At 30.2% G+C, this 15,625-nt stretch overlaps 1 protein-coding gene and 1 long non-coding RNA gene across 3 annotated transcripts in view; one reads left to right on the forward strand and one right to left on the reverse strand.

Moving 5' to 3' along the window:
• LOC111628432 overlaps nt 1-10,380 on the forward strand; it is a 17,381-nt gene extending 7,001 nt beyond the window's left edge. Inside the window, exons 2-3 of one of the 2 annotated variants that reach the window (XR_002757174.1) lie at nt 8,953-9,022; nt 10,307-10,380. This is a non-coding gene — a long non-coding RNA (uncharacterized LOC111628432). Of the gene's footprint in view, nt 1-8,952; nt 9,081-10,306 lie in introns of both variants that reach the window. The other variant, XR_002757173.1, reaches the window with a different exon arrangement.
• LOC111628431 lies at nt 5,978-10,619 on the reverse strand. Its single transcript, XM_023372218.1, has 5 exons — nt 10,467-10,619; nt 10,274-10,385; nt 8,929-9,100; nt 8,641-8,852; nt 5,978-8,568 (listed from the first exon to the last, which is right to left on the reverse strand). The coding sequence occupies exons 1-5, from the start codon at nt 10,587-10,589 to the stop codon at nt 8,426-8,428; spliced, it is 762 nt and encodes a 253-aa protein (XP_023227986.1). The 5' UTR covers nt 10,590-10,619; the 3' UTR covers nt 5,978-8,425.
• Nucleotides 10,620-15,625: the final 5,006 nt, after the last annotated feature.

The raw sequence follows: 15,625 nt of genomic DNA on the forward strand, positions 1-15,625 counted from the left end.
AAATTAATAGAGGAAAGCCTAATTATGTTAAATGTAGATAAAACTTTAATTAATCTGATACACTTTGCATATACCAGAAACTATTTTAAAGTTAATGCAGACTTCTATAGACAAGTAGATGGCATCGGTATGGGATCAAAGATGTGGCCAAAGTTAGCTGAATTAGCTATGATAAACATAGATGAAAAAATAAATAATATCCCAGGCATAAAACTAATAATGAGATATGTGGACGACTACTTAATAATATACAATAATAAAATAAACGATAATACTATTCTGAACACTGCTAACAAATTTAACAAAAATATTCAATTCGATATTGAAAAAGAAAACAATAATAAAATAAATTACCTTGACATAACAATCATGAATACACTTAATAATTTTTCTTTCATAACATACAAAAAACCATGTAATGTTAATAAAACTATCAACTACTATTCATATGTTCCAGAATATATAAAAAAGAACATTTATATCATGGAGTTAAACATATATACAAGAATATCAGATAATAAATGGCAAAAAATTAAAATAAAGGAGTTAGAAACTAAATTTTTACTTAATGACTATCCTAAATCAAAATTAAACACATGGCAAAAACTTTACTGGGAAAATAGATTTAATATGAAATATAAATTAAACAAAAAATACAAAACCTTCCCGTATATAAAAAACATTTTTGAGGGCTGTAATAAGATCCTAAAAAAAGACAATATCAGTTTGGCACCATCTTTGACCAACAAAATATCTCATAGTATCCATTATGACATTAATAAACAACATAACAACAAACTAAACATTCTTAAAACTGTAGGAACTGTTTACAAACTTGAATGCAACTGTCAAAATCTGAAAACTTACATTGGCGAAACAGGCCGGTCACTAGAAACAAGAATTAAAGAACATGAAGCTGCCATCTGCCTAAAACATAACACTTCCCCCTAGTACTAACACACAAGTGACAATAATTGCCAAATTAATAAAAACAATATAAAAGATAAACTACTTCCAACAACCTAACACTGCGTTGAATAATAACAATCCACGAAAACCTTTTTTTACGAGTCACGGCCAGTCACCACCTGAAGCAGACCTCGGTGGAGGTCGAAAGTACTTGTGGAATTTACTACGGACATAACACTCGTAAAAAAAGGTTTTCGTGGATTGTTACAATAAAGTGTTACATTTAGAAAAAGACCCATATAAAAGGAAATTTAAAGAACACACAGAAATCAAAAAACACCCTAAAGATAACTTAATATTTCAGAAGGCATGTCAATAGACCCCCAATGGTATAAACTAATAGAGAGTGCCTCCACGCGTCAAAGATTGTTTAAAAGCACGCCCCTTTGTACGGAATGTTAGGAATGGTTTAAATAACATTACTTGTTGGTATACTGTTACTCTGTGAACACCAGATAACACCAGTTGTCAATTTTTACTCTGTTTCGTTTTTTATCGGGAATAATACATTTTAACTAAAAATGCAAGTGTTTATAGATATTTTGAAATTAATAATCTATGTTATATATTTTCATGTAAATGATGTGTTAAACAGCCATGCCCTTTACTTTCTTCATATTATAGAAAATAGTCATACAACTATGTAATAAAAATATTGTCACACAAGTCTATGCTGTACCATTATATAACATGTAAGTTTTTTTATGTTATTGTCACCCTGCGTTTTTGTTACGTCCTACTTAACAATGTTGTGAAACTCATCTTGTTTTTTGTAATTTTAACAGCACTGAAGAGGGGTTGGGAATACAGGCCAACCCGAAACGCATCTGAATTAAAAAAGTGTTTTAAATAAACCGTAATGTTTTCTAACTAATTGCTGTTTGATCATCTACCAAAATTATTGTTTGGATTGCAAAGATGCTACACACAGAATTTGAAGATACAGCAATCACGTCTTCTACATTAAATAGTTAAAATTTTGTTAATGCCATTTGTTATCATATTTTATTTAAAAAACTTTTTTATACTTTTAACTAGACTATTATAAAATGGCAAAAAGCTTAATTTTGATGATAGAAATGGGCTTTATAAAAAATTGTAAATGCTAATAACAAGTAAAACTGTGATTAAGTCTGACCCTCCTGGAGATACACGACCCCCATTATCTCCCCACCCCCCTCAACCTTTAACCACCAAAATTTAATAGCATCAATCCCCTAATACAGCAGTTCCCAGCCTTTTTTCATTAGCATACTCCCGCAGCATTTCCAACTTCCCAACAAGCAACGCATGCGCAAATCTCACACTGCCTGTTGGAATTACTAAAGGATGACTTGTATTAGTGATCTTTCAATAAGCAAATCAAATGTTCAAATAAAAGTATTTGCTACACACAATCTAGTGGAATCTTGTAACATCTATTTCTACACCATCAACAAATAGAAGTGGTGATAATGTTGAAGAAATCAAAATTAACTTGACCTAGTATTTGGACAGCTGCCATGTCAGCCAAGAATAAAAAAGACTTTTCTATGTATTATTTGCCATTTAAAATATTAGTACAGAAAAATCAGTATATTCAATTTGTGCAGATGTAAAAAATTCAGGAGCATTTAAAATAAAAGAGTCAGTATTTTAAGAGATGATTTCAAGATATTTATTATTTGATATAATGAGCTACTTTATCATCATCTCTCATTTGCAAACAAAATATTCAACACAAGTGCTAACCAATATTTAAAGAACAACATTCTAACACAAATGAAATTTCCATGCACTCCAGTTAAATGGCTCATAGATTTCTGCCTCCATTTTATTTGTTTCATTCACACTGTATATTCATTCATTAAAGGTAGTGCCATTCATATGCAATTGTGAACTTTAGTAAACTAAATTAAACTCTTCTATTAATAATTAGGATTATTTTACTCTATATTACTTTTCTGCTTGTTACCTTCTTGTTTTATTTTCTTACTATTAATTAAAGAAGTCTTAATAATTTACATATCTGCTTCTCATGTTGTATTTGCTTTCTCATTTTTTCGTTAATTCCTTTTACCTCAATGAATAATCTAATCAATTAAATTTTTATTTCATTTCATTTACAATTATTGCCTGATAGTTAAATAGGTGTATGTAGCTCTAATGCTATGGGGACGTCCATAAATTATGTCCGCATTTTTCTTGAAATTTTTACTTCCCCTCCCCTCTCCGGATGTCTAACAAAACTCAGCCCCCTTTAAAGCCTTCATCACTTTATGAATGATAGATAGCATAAGTAAAAACGAAACATACATGAAATTTTAAAATATAATAAAATGCATAAAATGTAATGAAATAAACGGACATCCATGACACTCGACCCTCCCGGTTAGATCATGTTGCAGCATAAACAATGTGCCAAAATATACTAAATATACGTTATTTATAATATATGCACATACTGTAATAATCTTTATTAATATTTTGTTTAAATCAACCGATAATACATACCGCTTGTCAGTGCCAGCCCGAGGCAAGTTTTAGGATAGAGCGAGATCCCTTCTTCTTCTTCTCAATTTATATGGAGAGTATAGCGGAGCGAGATCCTACTGGGTGCGTTTACTTTTAGCTCCGATCTCGCCCCTAGCGTGCTCAGTCTGTATACTTTTTGTAGAAGACGTGGTTGCTGTATACTTTTTGTTATTCAAGTAACAAACACCTTATTTTTTGCCAAGGGAGTTTTATTAAAAAACTAACGTTTTCGATCTACTCCATAGATCATCCTCCCAATACTTTTTGTTAGCTACCAATGAGCACGGCGTTTACTTTTCGCACCCGTGACGTCATTGCTAGCATTCCTGGCGTGCTCGAAAAATTTACAACACGTGCGACTAAATATCCAGACGGCACAACGCGCTGATTGGTCAGCTGAATGACGTCAACCTACTAAAATCGGAAATGTTGATCGATCTAAGACCTTGGATCGATCAGCCTAAACTTTGTATTGTTGTTGCCGTGAGAGCGGGCAGACATTATATAATAGTTACAGACATTTTATCTAAAACTTGATAAAAGGCACTTATTTATAATTTCACTAGCTCTTGTGTGTATTGACATTAATTGAAAATTTTGCAATAATTTTAACATTAAACTAAGTTACGTGATATCAAAGATTTTAATGCTGAGACATTTTTAAACATCAAGAAGTAACTTTTATCTGTTTTGTATTTTTTTAAGCTTTTTTGTACATTTACTTTAATAATAAAATAATCAAAAACAACAAATATAAATTGCAAATTAAGTTATTTTTTTTTACATTCTTTATTAGACAATATAGCAGTGGCGTACCGTCATTAATAGCGGTGGAAGCGCCGCTTCCCTTGTATTTTCTAAAAAATAAATACATATTAATTTTAATTATATGAAAATAATCGCACAATATTTTATTATAACCACATTATATATCTTTTTACAAATTTCTATACTACACGTGAAAAAAAAATAAGATCGCTATTGTATATTCGAATATTAGTGGCGGAGTAGCGGAGTGGAAACGCTCTATTGTCAGCATCCAAAAAGCCAGATTCGCGCACGCGCTTTACAGAGCAACAACCTCACCCGGTTTATCCGGTGGAAGCCTAGGACCTCGGGTGGCTGCTACACGTATAACGCATCCAATTCTATCCGGGACCGGTTCCGGACTGTTAGCCGCCCGCCCGCTAGATATTTGGCCGCTCTCGCCCGATTACGCGAATCGCGAGTAGATTTATAACTTAACCCAACCGATAAGAATTTACTTGTATGTTTTTATGATAGTTTTCTGTATATGCACGCGGGCTACCAAATCCCGAGGGTGCCCATACCGGTCAATGTCAAATGCCTGTTTATTCGCATCACTAGTATATCTCAAAAGACGCGACAGGGTTCTTGTAAATTTTAAACGTTTCTCACCATAGCTGTAAAAGTCTAAATATGTTAAACTTAATAGATTGTCCGTCTTTTGTTTTCTAACTAATTCGTTTTAGGACCAGGTGTTGTCTACCAAAATTTACAACTTTTCGGTCACTCTCGTTGAACTGGAAAAATGTCCGTCTTTATTACATCTAATATTTCGAAGAAATCAGTACCACTGTACTCGGCTAGAGATTGGTTCGGTTAGGCTTTTGTTTAAGTAAAATTTCGGTTCTTTCATCAGGGTTTTGTTTACGTTCCCTATTCCCTAATCACTTAATTAATTGACTACTTCTTAAGTAGAGATAAGTCGAAACGCGTTACTTTCTACTCGAATATTTGTGTGAGAGGCCAGACTTGAAAGGAAAATTTTATTCAAAAATTTTGTTCGAAAAAAAAAAAAAAAAAAGGGATTGCTACGGACATGATTATATCCTTTCCCAAGGACTTGCTTCCCTGTTTGGGAGTGACACATTGAACGTGTCACTAGGAATCAAATGCGAAAATCGCCATTGGACGTGAAGAACAATTTTACCAAAAAAGGACAAGAATTGCGAGGTGGAGGACCCCCAAATAAAGGAGAAGGTCTGATGACGCAACAGGGAGTTTGCCTGACAGAAGAGTTCATCTGTCCTCGAAGGTTGGTCGTGTGTGTACACTCGGATACACTTCGCCACCAATTAGAAGCTTAATCGCCGATAGCCGATGAGCCAGGTGCCCACCGAAAAAGGACTCAATCAAGAGAGAGATCTTCAGGTAAATACCACATGCAAACAATTGTAAACTCTCTCTCTCTCTTAAAGCATAAGTGTAACTAGCTTAGGCCTGTATAATCAATAAACGGGTATTACTTTCTATAATTGAATTGTAAAGTGCACTTCTTTAGCCCAATTGGTCTCCATCCCGAGTCCAACCACACACAGACACAACTGCTCGCAACGTAAATGTGAACGTAACGGTCTCTGTGTCAACCCAGAAGANTGACAGACCTCAGAAAAATACTTTATGAGAGCTTTTATACTTTTATAAAGCTGTCTATAATGAAAATTAATTAACTAAGGATTTTTTTGCCCTGCCAGGGTGTGGCCGAGTTATCCGGAGTGCCGGGTTATCGAGAGCCGAGTTTTCGAGGTCCTACTGTAGTACAATTCTTTTTAAAGATACATTCTATCATTTACTACTAAAATTTTTAAAAATTGATTATTTTCAAATGTTTTCCAATATCAAAAAATGTCAAATCTAGTTCGGAAAGTACAATTTAGAATGGAAAATTGTGGAATCAACTTTGTTGATTCCACAATATTCCATTCTAATTTACTTTATTATATTAATTCTACTTTTCTAAACACAGTATTTGCTTAAAATTATAACTCGTAATATTTTATTGGACGGATCATATCTTTGTTACAATCATGACTGTTATAACTGATATTAAAATGATCATGTAAATCATAACCTAAATGATGAGGGTCTAAATATCACAATTTACAAAGATTTTTCTCATTATGAATTTACAAAAATTTATAAAATGGAATTATAAATATAACAAAATAAAATTAAATATAAGCATAACTTCTTTTCATTGCCTTTGATCAATTTTAGATCAATATTTCCCAACTTTAAATCACATTATTTTGTAAGAGTTGTGCTTTTTATGATTTTTTTGAAAAGCTAGAAATGAGATCATCAACTAATTTCGGAAATACTGTTCTAATTGGTGAATACAATTCTTACAAGTGTTGTTTTTGTATGGAAATAAGTTATGATCCAATGGGATGCAATTTATTAGATATTGCTGTAATGAATCATGAAATTTTTCTGTCAGATTAGATTTGATGTTTGTTTATATTAATTTATTTCCATCAAACTAGTGTAAACAATTTAATTTACAGTAATTATAAGTTAGATTATTTTGAAATATTCACTTCAGGTAATTTATTAACAGTGCTTAGATTCTTTTTAAGATTGTACTCTAAATATATTTTAAAATAACTCTAACTTGTTTTATTTGGAGTAAATAATTACAAGTAAACAAGTTTTTGGGCTAACATTATCTTCAGCATTACTCAGGATTTTTTCCTTTCGTTTTGTTTGCTTTTGTAGATGGATGCTACTGTAAAACTTTCAATCTATATTTGCTTGTAATTATATATTCCAAATAAATCAAATGGAAGCAAATTGTTAAAAATAAATCAAGAGTTTATTTTTTTATTTTTATTAAATTTTGATTAAAATGCTTTTATCAACATTCAGATGTCATTCTTACTGTAATTTTTAAAGGAGAATTGCATGTAAAATTCCTAATTATTTTAAACATGTAAGAATTCAATTCCTATTAATTTCAAATTAAAAAAAAACTGGAATACATTTCTACAGAACATGATATTAAAGGATATGGTATAAACATATCCTTTAATATAGTGGTTTGGTGGCCAGATGGCCAGGTGAGTCTGTACAGGTGAGGCACCAGCTGTATGGCTAGTGTCTTACAGACTCACCTGGTATCCAGGATGAAATCTGGGCAAGGAATCCAGGAATCTTTCATAGGTGGTCTGTGTTGGATTCCTCATTTCTCATCACCTGATTACCTGCACTGGCTAAATCTATGATGAGTATGGAGTGCCCACAGGGCCCCCCTTAGTACCCATAGGGTGAAGAATAAAAAGAAAAAACTAGTTATTTGAACTTCATATCAAAACTATTTAAAAAATTGTCACCTGAAAATCCAAGATACAAATTAAAATATTTTTCTCTCTTTCTTCTGATATCCATAATAGCCAGATAAATCTTTACATCTGTCTAAGCACAGAAAATCATTAAATAAAACAATGAGGGCACAAATTGTAAGATAAATGTATATCCTGAAGGGCAAGTCTTCAGGATATACATCTTTAAATACAGCTGGTGGTTTAGTTTTTTAACTTTGCATTGAGCCGCAGATATTAAAATTTAGACATTATTAGTATGAAGAAGTGCAATGATTGATTAAGCTTCATTCATTTTGCTTGATAAAACTTTTGAAACAAGTATTTATTGTGAAAACTATACACTTTTTATTTTAAATAGCAAATTTCTTTAATTTGTTATAATATGAAATCTATTTATCATGTAAAGCTAGTTTTATAGTGAATATAATAATATAATAATTTTTAATAGATCGTTAACTTATGTGAATAGTAGTATTCACATAAGGTAATGATTACTGTACTTCTATTTAAATAAAATATAATAGCACTAATAATATTGAAGAATTCATATTTTACTAAATTAAATAACACTAGCATATAAAAATTATAACAATATTTACAATAAAATGTTTGGTATCTTGATGTTTTCTTGTACTGAATAAATATGTCAATAATATAAAAATATCACATTTTTTTCACAAATGTAACAACAGACTAGAAATTCCAGCATTTTTTAATTGATTAATAACTTGATATAAAAATAAATATTAAAATCATATGATGATAAACTATTTTAGTGAAATGATTTCTTACTCTTCTTACTTCGTTATTGATAGTCAATTAAAACAACAAAAGCAAGAAGGAAGAAAATAGTGATCTGCTACTACTAAATTTTGCCATTCTTCAATCTCTTTGTCTTCAATATCAGGATCACAATTAAACTGTTGTGTATTATCTCCTTTTTTCTTTCTTGAAGGAACTGTAATTGTGACATATTAAATTTATAGCATCTATATTTAATATAATTGTCATTATTGTCAAAAATACATACCATTAGTAACAATAGGAGATACTCTGTTTCTTGATAAACTCACCCGGCGTAATCTGGGATGAGAAGTACCAAGAATTCGAGAAACTGCAGTCAATTTTCTAATATGGTCAACTGTTAATATTTTCTGTTTAACTTCAGAACTTAATGAAAACTGATTCAACCAATTTATAACATAATCAACATCTTTACATAACTGCATTCCTCCAGATTGACTAAATTTAAAATGGCAGCAATTTGTATTTTATATATAAATAAATAATAAAAATGATAAATATTTTATAAAATTACCTGAATTTAATTTTTTTATTCCAGATGTAGTCAAGCCAGGCTTTTGAAAAACCTTCCATGATAGCTGTTCCTGAAATAATCTGATATTTACATGGTAAATGTGATAAAGTTGATATTCCATTTTCTAAAACATTCTTCACACATTCTTGAATGTATGTACTTCCATTGTTATCTATAATTGTTATTCAAAAACATTAGATTTTATGAAGAAAAATTATTTAAAAATGTGCCTATATGTTTCCATAAACTAATTAACTAAAAAGTCACTAATTCCCACTGTTGTAATATTAAATGGTAAAACATTTTAAATAAAAATATATTAAATAAAAAGCACTTTTGCTTAAACTAACTAGGTCCGGAATGGTCTGTATCTTGTTAGAATAATCATCTGGAATATCAAATGATTTTGTTTATTTTTTTTACATAATATTCATAATATTGATTATTAACTATAAATAATAGCATACTACAACTATTTTAGTATTCTATTATCATCACTCTTCAATATGAAAGATTTCAAAATCAATTTGATTAAATTATTCTGATGATGTAAATATCATAAAATGTAATAATCAACACAACAAACACCTAAAATACCAGCAAGAATATTAAACATGAAGTGCGAACATTTTCATCCATGTTAAACGGACATTCGCACTTCATGTTTAGTATTCTTGCTGGTATTTTAGAAGTTTGTTGTGTTGATTTTTATATAATAATAACCAGTTGTTAAGTAGCAGTTGTCAGATGTCATAAAATGGCTTTGAAATTAAATCACATACTTTTAATTTATCTAATACATTAATTTCAGTTTTTTTTTTGTAATTTTATATTCAGCTTGGTTTATCATCATCCATTACTATCCAGAGATTTAGACATAACTTCCCATCTCCAGCCAAATAACTTTGTTTTGAATCATTAATTAGTGTAAATATAATCCAATAAAAAATCCAATGGATTGTTTGTCGTCATCACTTTTTTCAGTCATTTTTAAAAAATTTATTCTAAGTATATAATTATATTACAATTCTTTAAAATTAGTTTTCTAAAATCTAAAGCTTTATCATGCATAAATATTCCTATTTTGGCATTCAGACTCTAAAACATTACATTGTCACCCTAAACTAGGCTTTTTCAATTAACAATTAACATTTAATTAGACTCTGATGAAATACAGTTTTTCATTTTTGTAAGTTGTTTGTTAAAGAAGCCTAGTTAGTTTAAGTAAAAGTGCTTTTAATTTATATGGCTTTATTAAAAATTAAAGTATAATGTTTTTGGTGACTTTTTATTAACTAGATTTTAACATTATATATATAATATATATTTTATAACAAAATATTACCAATTTTTGATTTTTTCCAATAACTTCTTGCAGGCATTAATTCTTCAAATGTTTGCAGTCCAAATGAATAAGCTTTCTGATTTAATTCTTTAAAAATATGACTTCCAATATTCTGTAAAAATTATAAAATTTAATTAAATAAATTGATTTTTTCTAAAATTTCAAAAACTTAGTAAATGTAATTATGATTAACCTCCATAAAAGATATAATTTCTAAAAGATTATTCCAATTTTCTTTTAACTGAATTCTAGCAGGCCCATCACTAGTTTCATTACTCCAGTGAACAGATTTGAGATTCTGTAATATCTTTGTCATTAACTGAAAATAAATTTATAAATTAATATTTTCATCTTATCATATTACTCAATTATATTTTTAGTTGAAGTGAGATTAAAATTTATTTATATTAAAATTCTGTTAAATTTTACTGTAGATACAACTTCCATTTAAGAATGAGACAATTCTGAGGATAGAAGAATATTTCTCAAAAGTGCTTAGTTAGAAAATTATTTGATTCCTACAATAAAGCTTAATAGGATTTTGGTTAATTTTAAAGATCATTTTACATTTTCAACTAATTAGAATTTATCTTAAAATTATTGCAAATAATAAGATTTTGCTTTTAAGTTTACACAGTAAGACTGTAAGGAGTCAATTCTGAACCATTTTATTTTTGTTTGGAGATTACTTTTAGTTCATTATTCTATTTATTTAGGAGTATTTTATTTCATTAAAGATAGACTACCATACCTCACCCAGGCAAAATTTTAAAACTAAAATTTACTTTTCTATGATGACTGCTGGTGGAAACCAATTACGTCATCAAACCTAGAAATGACATCTCAGGGAGAGAATTTCACAGGAAATTAAAAGATTGATCTCCCATCTTAAATTGTCACAAAAAGGCACAATGAAAAATTATGAAAGATTAAATGTAAGGACAATGACATGACTTAAAAAGAGATTACTAGAATTAAACAAATGTTAGCCACTTATGTATGTAAAATAGGGTCGAGTAGGCGTAATCATGTAATGTCACTAATCACACTATAAGAATGTGAAGCTCAAGATCAAATGAGGTGATGCTAAGGATCAAGCAAGATTAAAGCAAGGCTTTCAAGTTCCACTGATGACATAGAAGTTTCTTGGTGATGGTTAGGCAAATTTAAGTTGTAAGATTTCTTTGTGAATTTTTGATAGATTTCAATTTCATAATTTTGTTCTAATTATCAATTAGAGATTCAGACTATGTACAATGTAAAAGGGTACTTCTATGGTGCATGAAAAAAGGATTAATTATTAGACTCAAAAATTAATTAAATAATTTTTTGTACATAGTCTGAATATCTAATTGATAATTAGAAGAAAAATATCCTGAGTTCATCATGAAATTGTAACTACATGCAAATCAAAGATAACTCGTATCCACCACTAGAGGGTTTGAACCTGATACAGATGGTATAAAACTTGGCAGTTGGTGAGAAGATTTACTTAATTTTTTTATGTTAAGGCGTCAGATACCTAAAATGAAAGGCTGACGTCTGATCATTTTTAATTGTAAATTTTACCTATTGTTATTCGTTTTTATGAAGTGATTTCTTCAAACCAATGTAAAAGGGTACTTCTATGGTGTATGAAAAAAGGATTAATTGATAGACTCAAAAATTAATTAAATAATTTTTTGTACATAGTCTGAATCTCTAATTGATAATTAGAAGAAAAATATCCTGAGTTCATCATGAAATTGTAACTTCATAATTTTGTTTGTTAGTTTTGTGGAGATAATTCTAAGATATAATTAAATTATAACTAAGTGTTGGGAAAAGTTTCTTGTATACATATATATATAGGTGTTTTTTGGATTTGATAAAATATCTTTTTAATAAATTTGAATTTTTGCTAACTTCATTTTGTTATTGTACCTACAGTAGAGTGTCGATTTTCTGAAAGTCAATTATCCAAAACATCAATTATCCGAAAGAATTCCAGTCGGCAAATTTAAATTTTCGCCAGTGCTGTGGCACTGCAATCTTTGGCTATGTCTTGGGCTACTCAAATATTTTACGTTTTTGATACTAAATTAACTTCTGAAGTATAATTTTTTATTGTTTTTTATATTTTTCAATATATTTATTTTGTTTGTACAAAATAAAAAAATAATTTTTAACAATACAATAGTCTTCATTAGGCTTAACATTGACGAAAATTCAACGCGAAGCGACACACAACAGGGAAAAATTTCAACATGGGATAGGTTAATATATTTTTTCGTACATAATCGATTATCTGAAATATCAATTTTCCGAACAACCCCAGTCCCCAATTGATTCAGATAATCAACGCTCTACTGTAATTGGAATTAGAAGAATAAATAGATTTTTTTATTAATATAGTAATTATTTTGGGTTTTTGATTCATTTACAATTTTTTGTTACTTATTGCCCATATAAAGTCCAAGCCTGGCACTAACCAAACTATTGTTTATGTAATGCACTGTTAGGAAACTATCTGCATTCTTGATTGAAATAGATAAGGTGTGTGAGAGGCCAGACTTGAAAGGAAAATTTTATTCAAAAATTTTGTTCGAAAAAAAAAAAAAAAAAAGGGATTGCTACGGACATGATTATATCCTTTCCCAAGGACTTGCTTCCCTGTTTGGGAGTGACACATTGAACGTGTCACTAGGAATCAAATGCGAAAATCGCCATTGGACGTGAAGAACAATTTTACCAAAAAAGGACAAGAATTGCGAGGTGGAGGACCCCCAAATAAAGGAGAAGGTCTGATGACGCAACAGGGAGTTTGCCTGACAGAAGAGTTCATCTGTCCTCGAAGGTTGGTCGTGTGTGTACACTCGGATACACTTCGCCACCAATTAGAAGCTTAATCGCCGATAGCCGATGAGCCAGGTGCCCACCGAAAAAGGACTCAATCAAGAGAGAGATCTTCAGGTAAATACCACATGCAAACAATTGTAAACTCTCTCTCTCTCTTAAAGCATAAGTGTAACTAGCTTAGGCCTGTATAATCAATAAACGGGTATTACTTTCTATAATTGAATTGTAAAGTGCACTTCTTTAGCCCAATTGGTCTCCATCCCGAGTCCAACCACACACAGACACAACTGCTCGCAACGTAAATGTGAACGTAACGGTCTCTGTGTCTACCCAGAAGACACAGTGATATCAGTCCTGACAAATTTGTCATTGCAGTCTTTGCCGACGCAATGTTGACCCCTCAGTCCTGTGGTGCCAAAGCATAGGGGGCGCTTCGGCATTGTCACAGGTGCTACAAGACAGATATTTTTAGTTTTTAGCTTCTGAGAAAATTTAGAAAAATTATAATAAAATTCTCTGTTCATTTTTCCAGAAAGTATACAATTTATCATTATCTCTTCAAGCACACTTTATATCAATATAAAAAATAAAATATAAAATATATATATTATCCTCAATTTTTTTATTTCTGCCATAAATAATCAGAAAGGGCTGAAATTTAGCATATGAATAGTTGCATATATTATTTACAGTACTATTTTTCTGCTTAGACTCCATTGGGTTATACAGCTTTCCTTCATCTAGAAGCAAGGGTTTGTATTACTTTTGAGAAAAGTCTTGTTGAGGTTTATTGGAACCATATCTTTACTCTTTGATAACTCTGTCATCATCATTAAACTTTTGTCCTTCATTGGACTAAACAGATGAAAGTTCAATGGAGACAAATCAAAACTGCATGTAGATGGGGCAACACAGTCCAAGTTTTGTGATGGTTTCTCTTGTTTGCAAACTGGGCAGCCTTAAATTATCATGGAAAAGAAGGAAATCTTGCATATTCAGCTCTGATCAAACTGACTGCATGTGCCTCTGAAGTCTTAACCAGGTAGCCATATACATCTCAGAATTTATTCTTGTTCCATTTTCTATAATTTTGAACAAAATTATCACAGTTTTTGAAAGGAAGTCATTTCCATTCATATTATAGATTCAGAAACTCAATAGCAATGTTCTTCCTCTGGTTTTTGTGTTCTGGTGTCAGCTGGTGTGGAAACAACTGTGAGAAAACTTTTATATATATCTTATAAGTATCTTAATTACTGAATTATCACATTCACACTTCCTTCAGTAATTCCAAACTGCTATGATAAGCCTCTATAAGCGACACATCAATCCAGTTCTGAATGACTTCATCAGCATACTTTTACTTGCTAGGGCACCACTATGTGATTTACCACTCAGGCTGGTGTTTCTTCTTTGTGCCTATCTCATATATTTTGCCCAGCATCCAATTGTACTTCTATTGATGGTGTGGTTTCTGTAAACATTCATTTAAACATTTACGAATATTCACCACTGTTTTCCCTTCAGGTGTTAGGGATTTGATGACAACTCAGTTTTGTTTGTGACACACTTGACTAGCAGAGACCATTTTGAAAACCGATTATATCCACACCATCTGGCAGAATCTAATGAAACTTTATTGTCCAAAGAATATAAAAGTTTAAATTTAAACATATGCCAAATTTCAGCTCTTTCCGATCATCTGTTGCTAAAATAAAAAATATAGGGCAAAACTTTCTGACTGGTCTTTGTACTTTAGTTGTTAAACATATAAACCATCATTTAAATGACACAAAATAATATTGAGATAATAAACATTTTAGAAATTAAATACATTGAAATATTAGAACTAAAATTATTTCAATATTTGTTTTTTTATTTATTCAATCTTTAAATAAATGTTGTATTTGTTTTCATATAAAAATTAAACTGAGAGAAATGAAGACAAATGATTGTTGACATCAAATTATTTTTTTCCTAAATGTTTTTGTAAAACATTTTAACGCTTACGCTGCTAGTCCAGTTGACCTAGTTCCTTACCTTCTGCTGACTGATTTCAGCAATTTTACAGTATTCTCTACTAAAAATAAAAAACGATCAACTACAGCTAGGTAAAAAGTAAAAAGAGTGTCTGATATTATGAACATTTATCTGTACATTACTCAATTTTGATGTGTGTGTACTTTGTTTTTCTGTATTTTACTTTAAGATTATTTGGACATGTTTTAGAGATAAAGATAAAATGAAAAAAATTAAAAACTGCAATATAGCTATAAAATTTGTATTTTTATGTATGAAATATGTAGTACATCAATATTTATTCAAAATAATAATGTTCTGTATCAATATTATTAGTAGACTTATTTCTGACCGTAGCTGTTTTTCATAATTGAGTTAGTTCGGCAAATGTACATAGGATAGCATTAGCACTATCAGAAATTTTGGAATTTGACTTTTGTATTGATAACATCTAAAAAGTATATATGTTACCGCTAAAGCTCGAAATCCGTTAAT

This window comes from Centruroides sculpturatus, unplaced genomic scaffold (assembly GCF_000671375.1).
Source record: "Centruroides sculpturatus isolate CEXI.00-Female unplaced genomic scaffold, Cexi_2.0 scaffold557, whole genome shotgun sequence".
NCBI classification, from domain to species: domain Eukaryota; kingdom Metazoa; phylum Arthropoda; class Arachnida; order Scorpiones; family Buthidae; genus Centruroides; species Centruroides sculpturatus.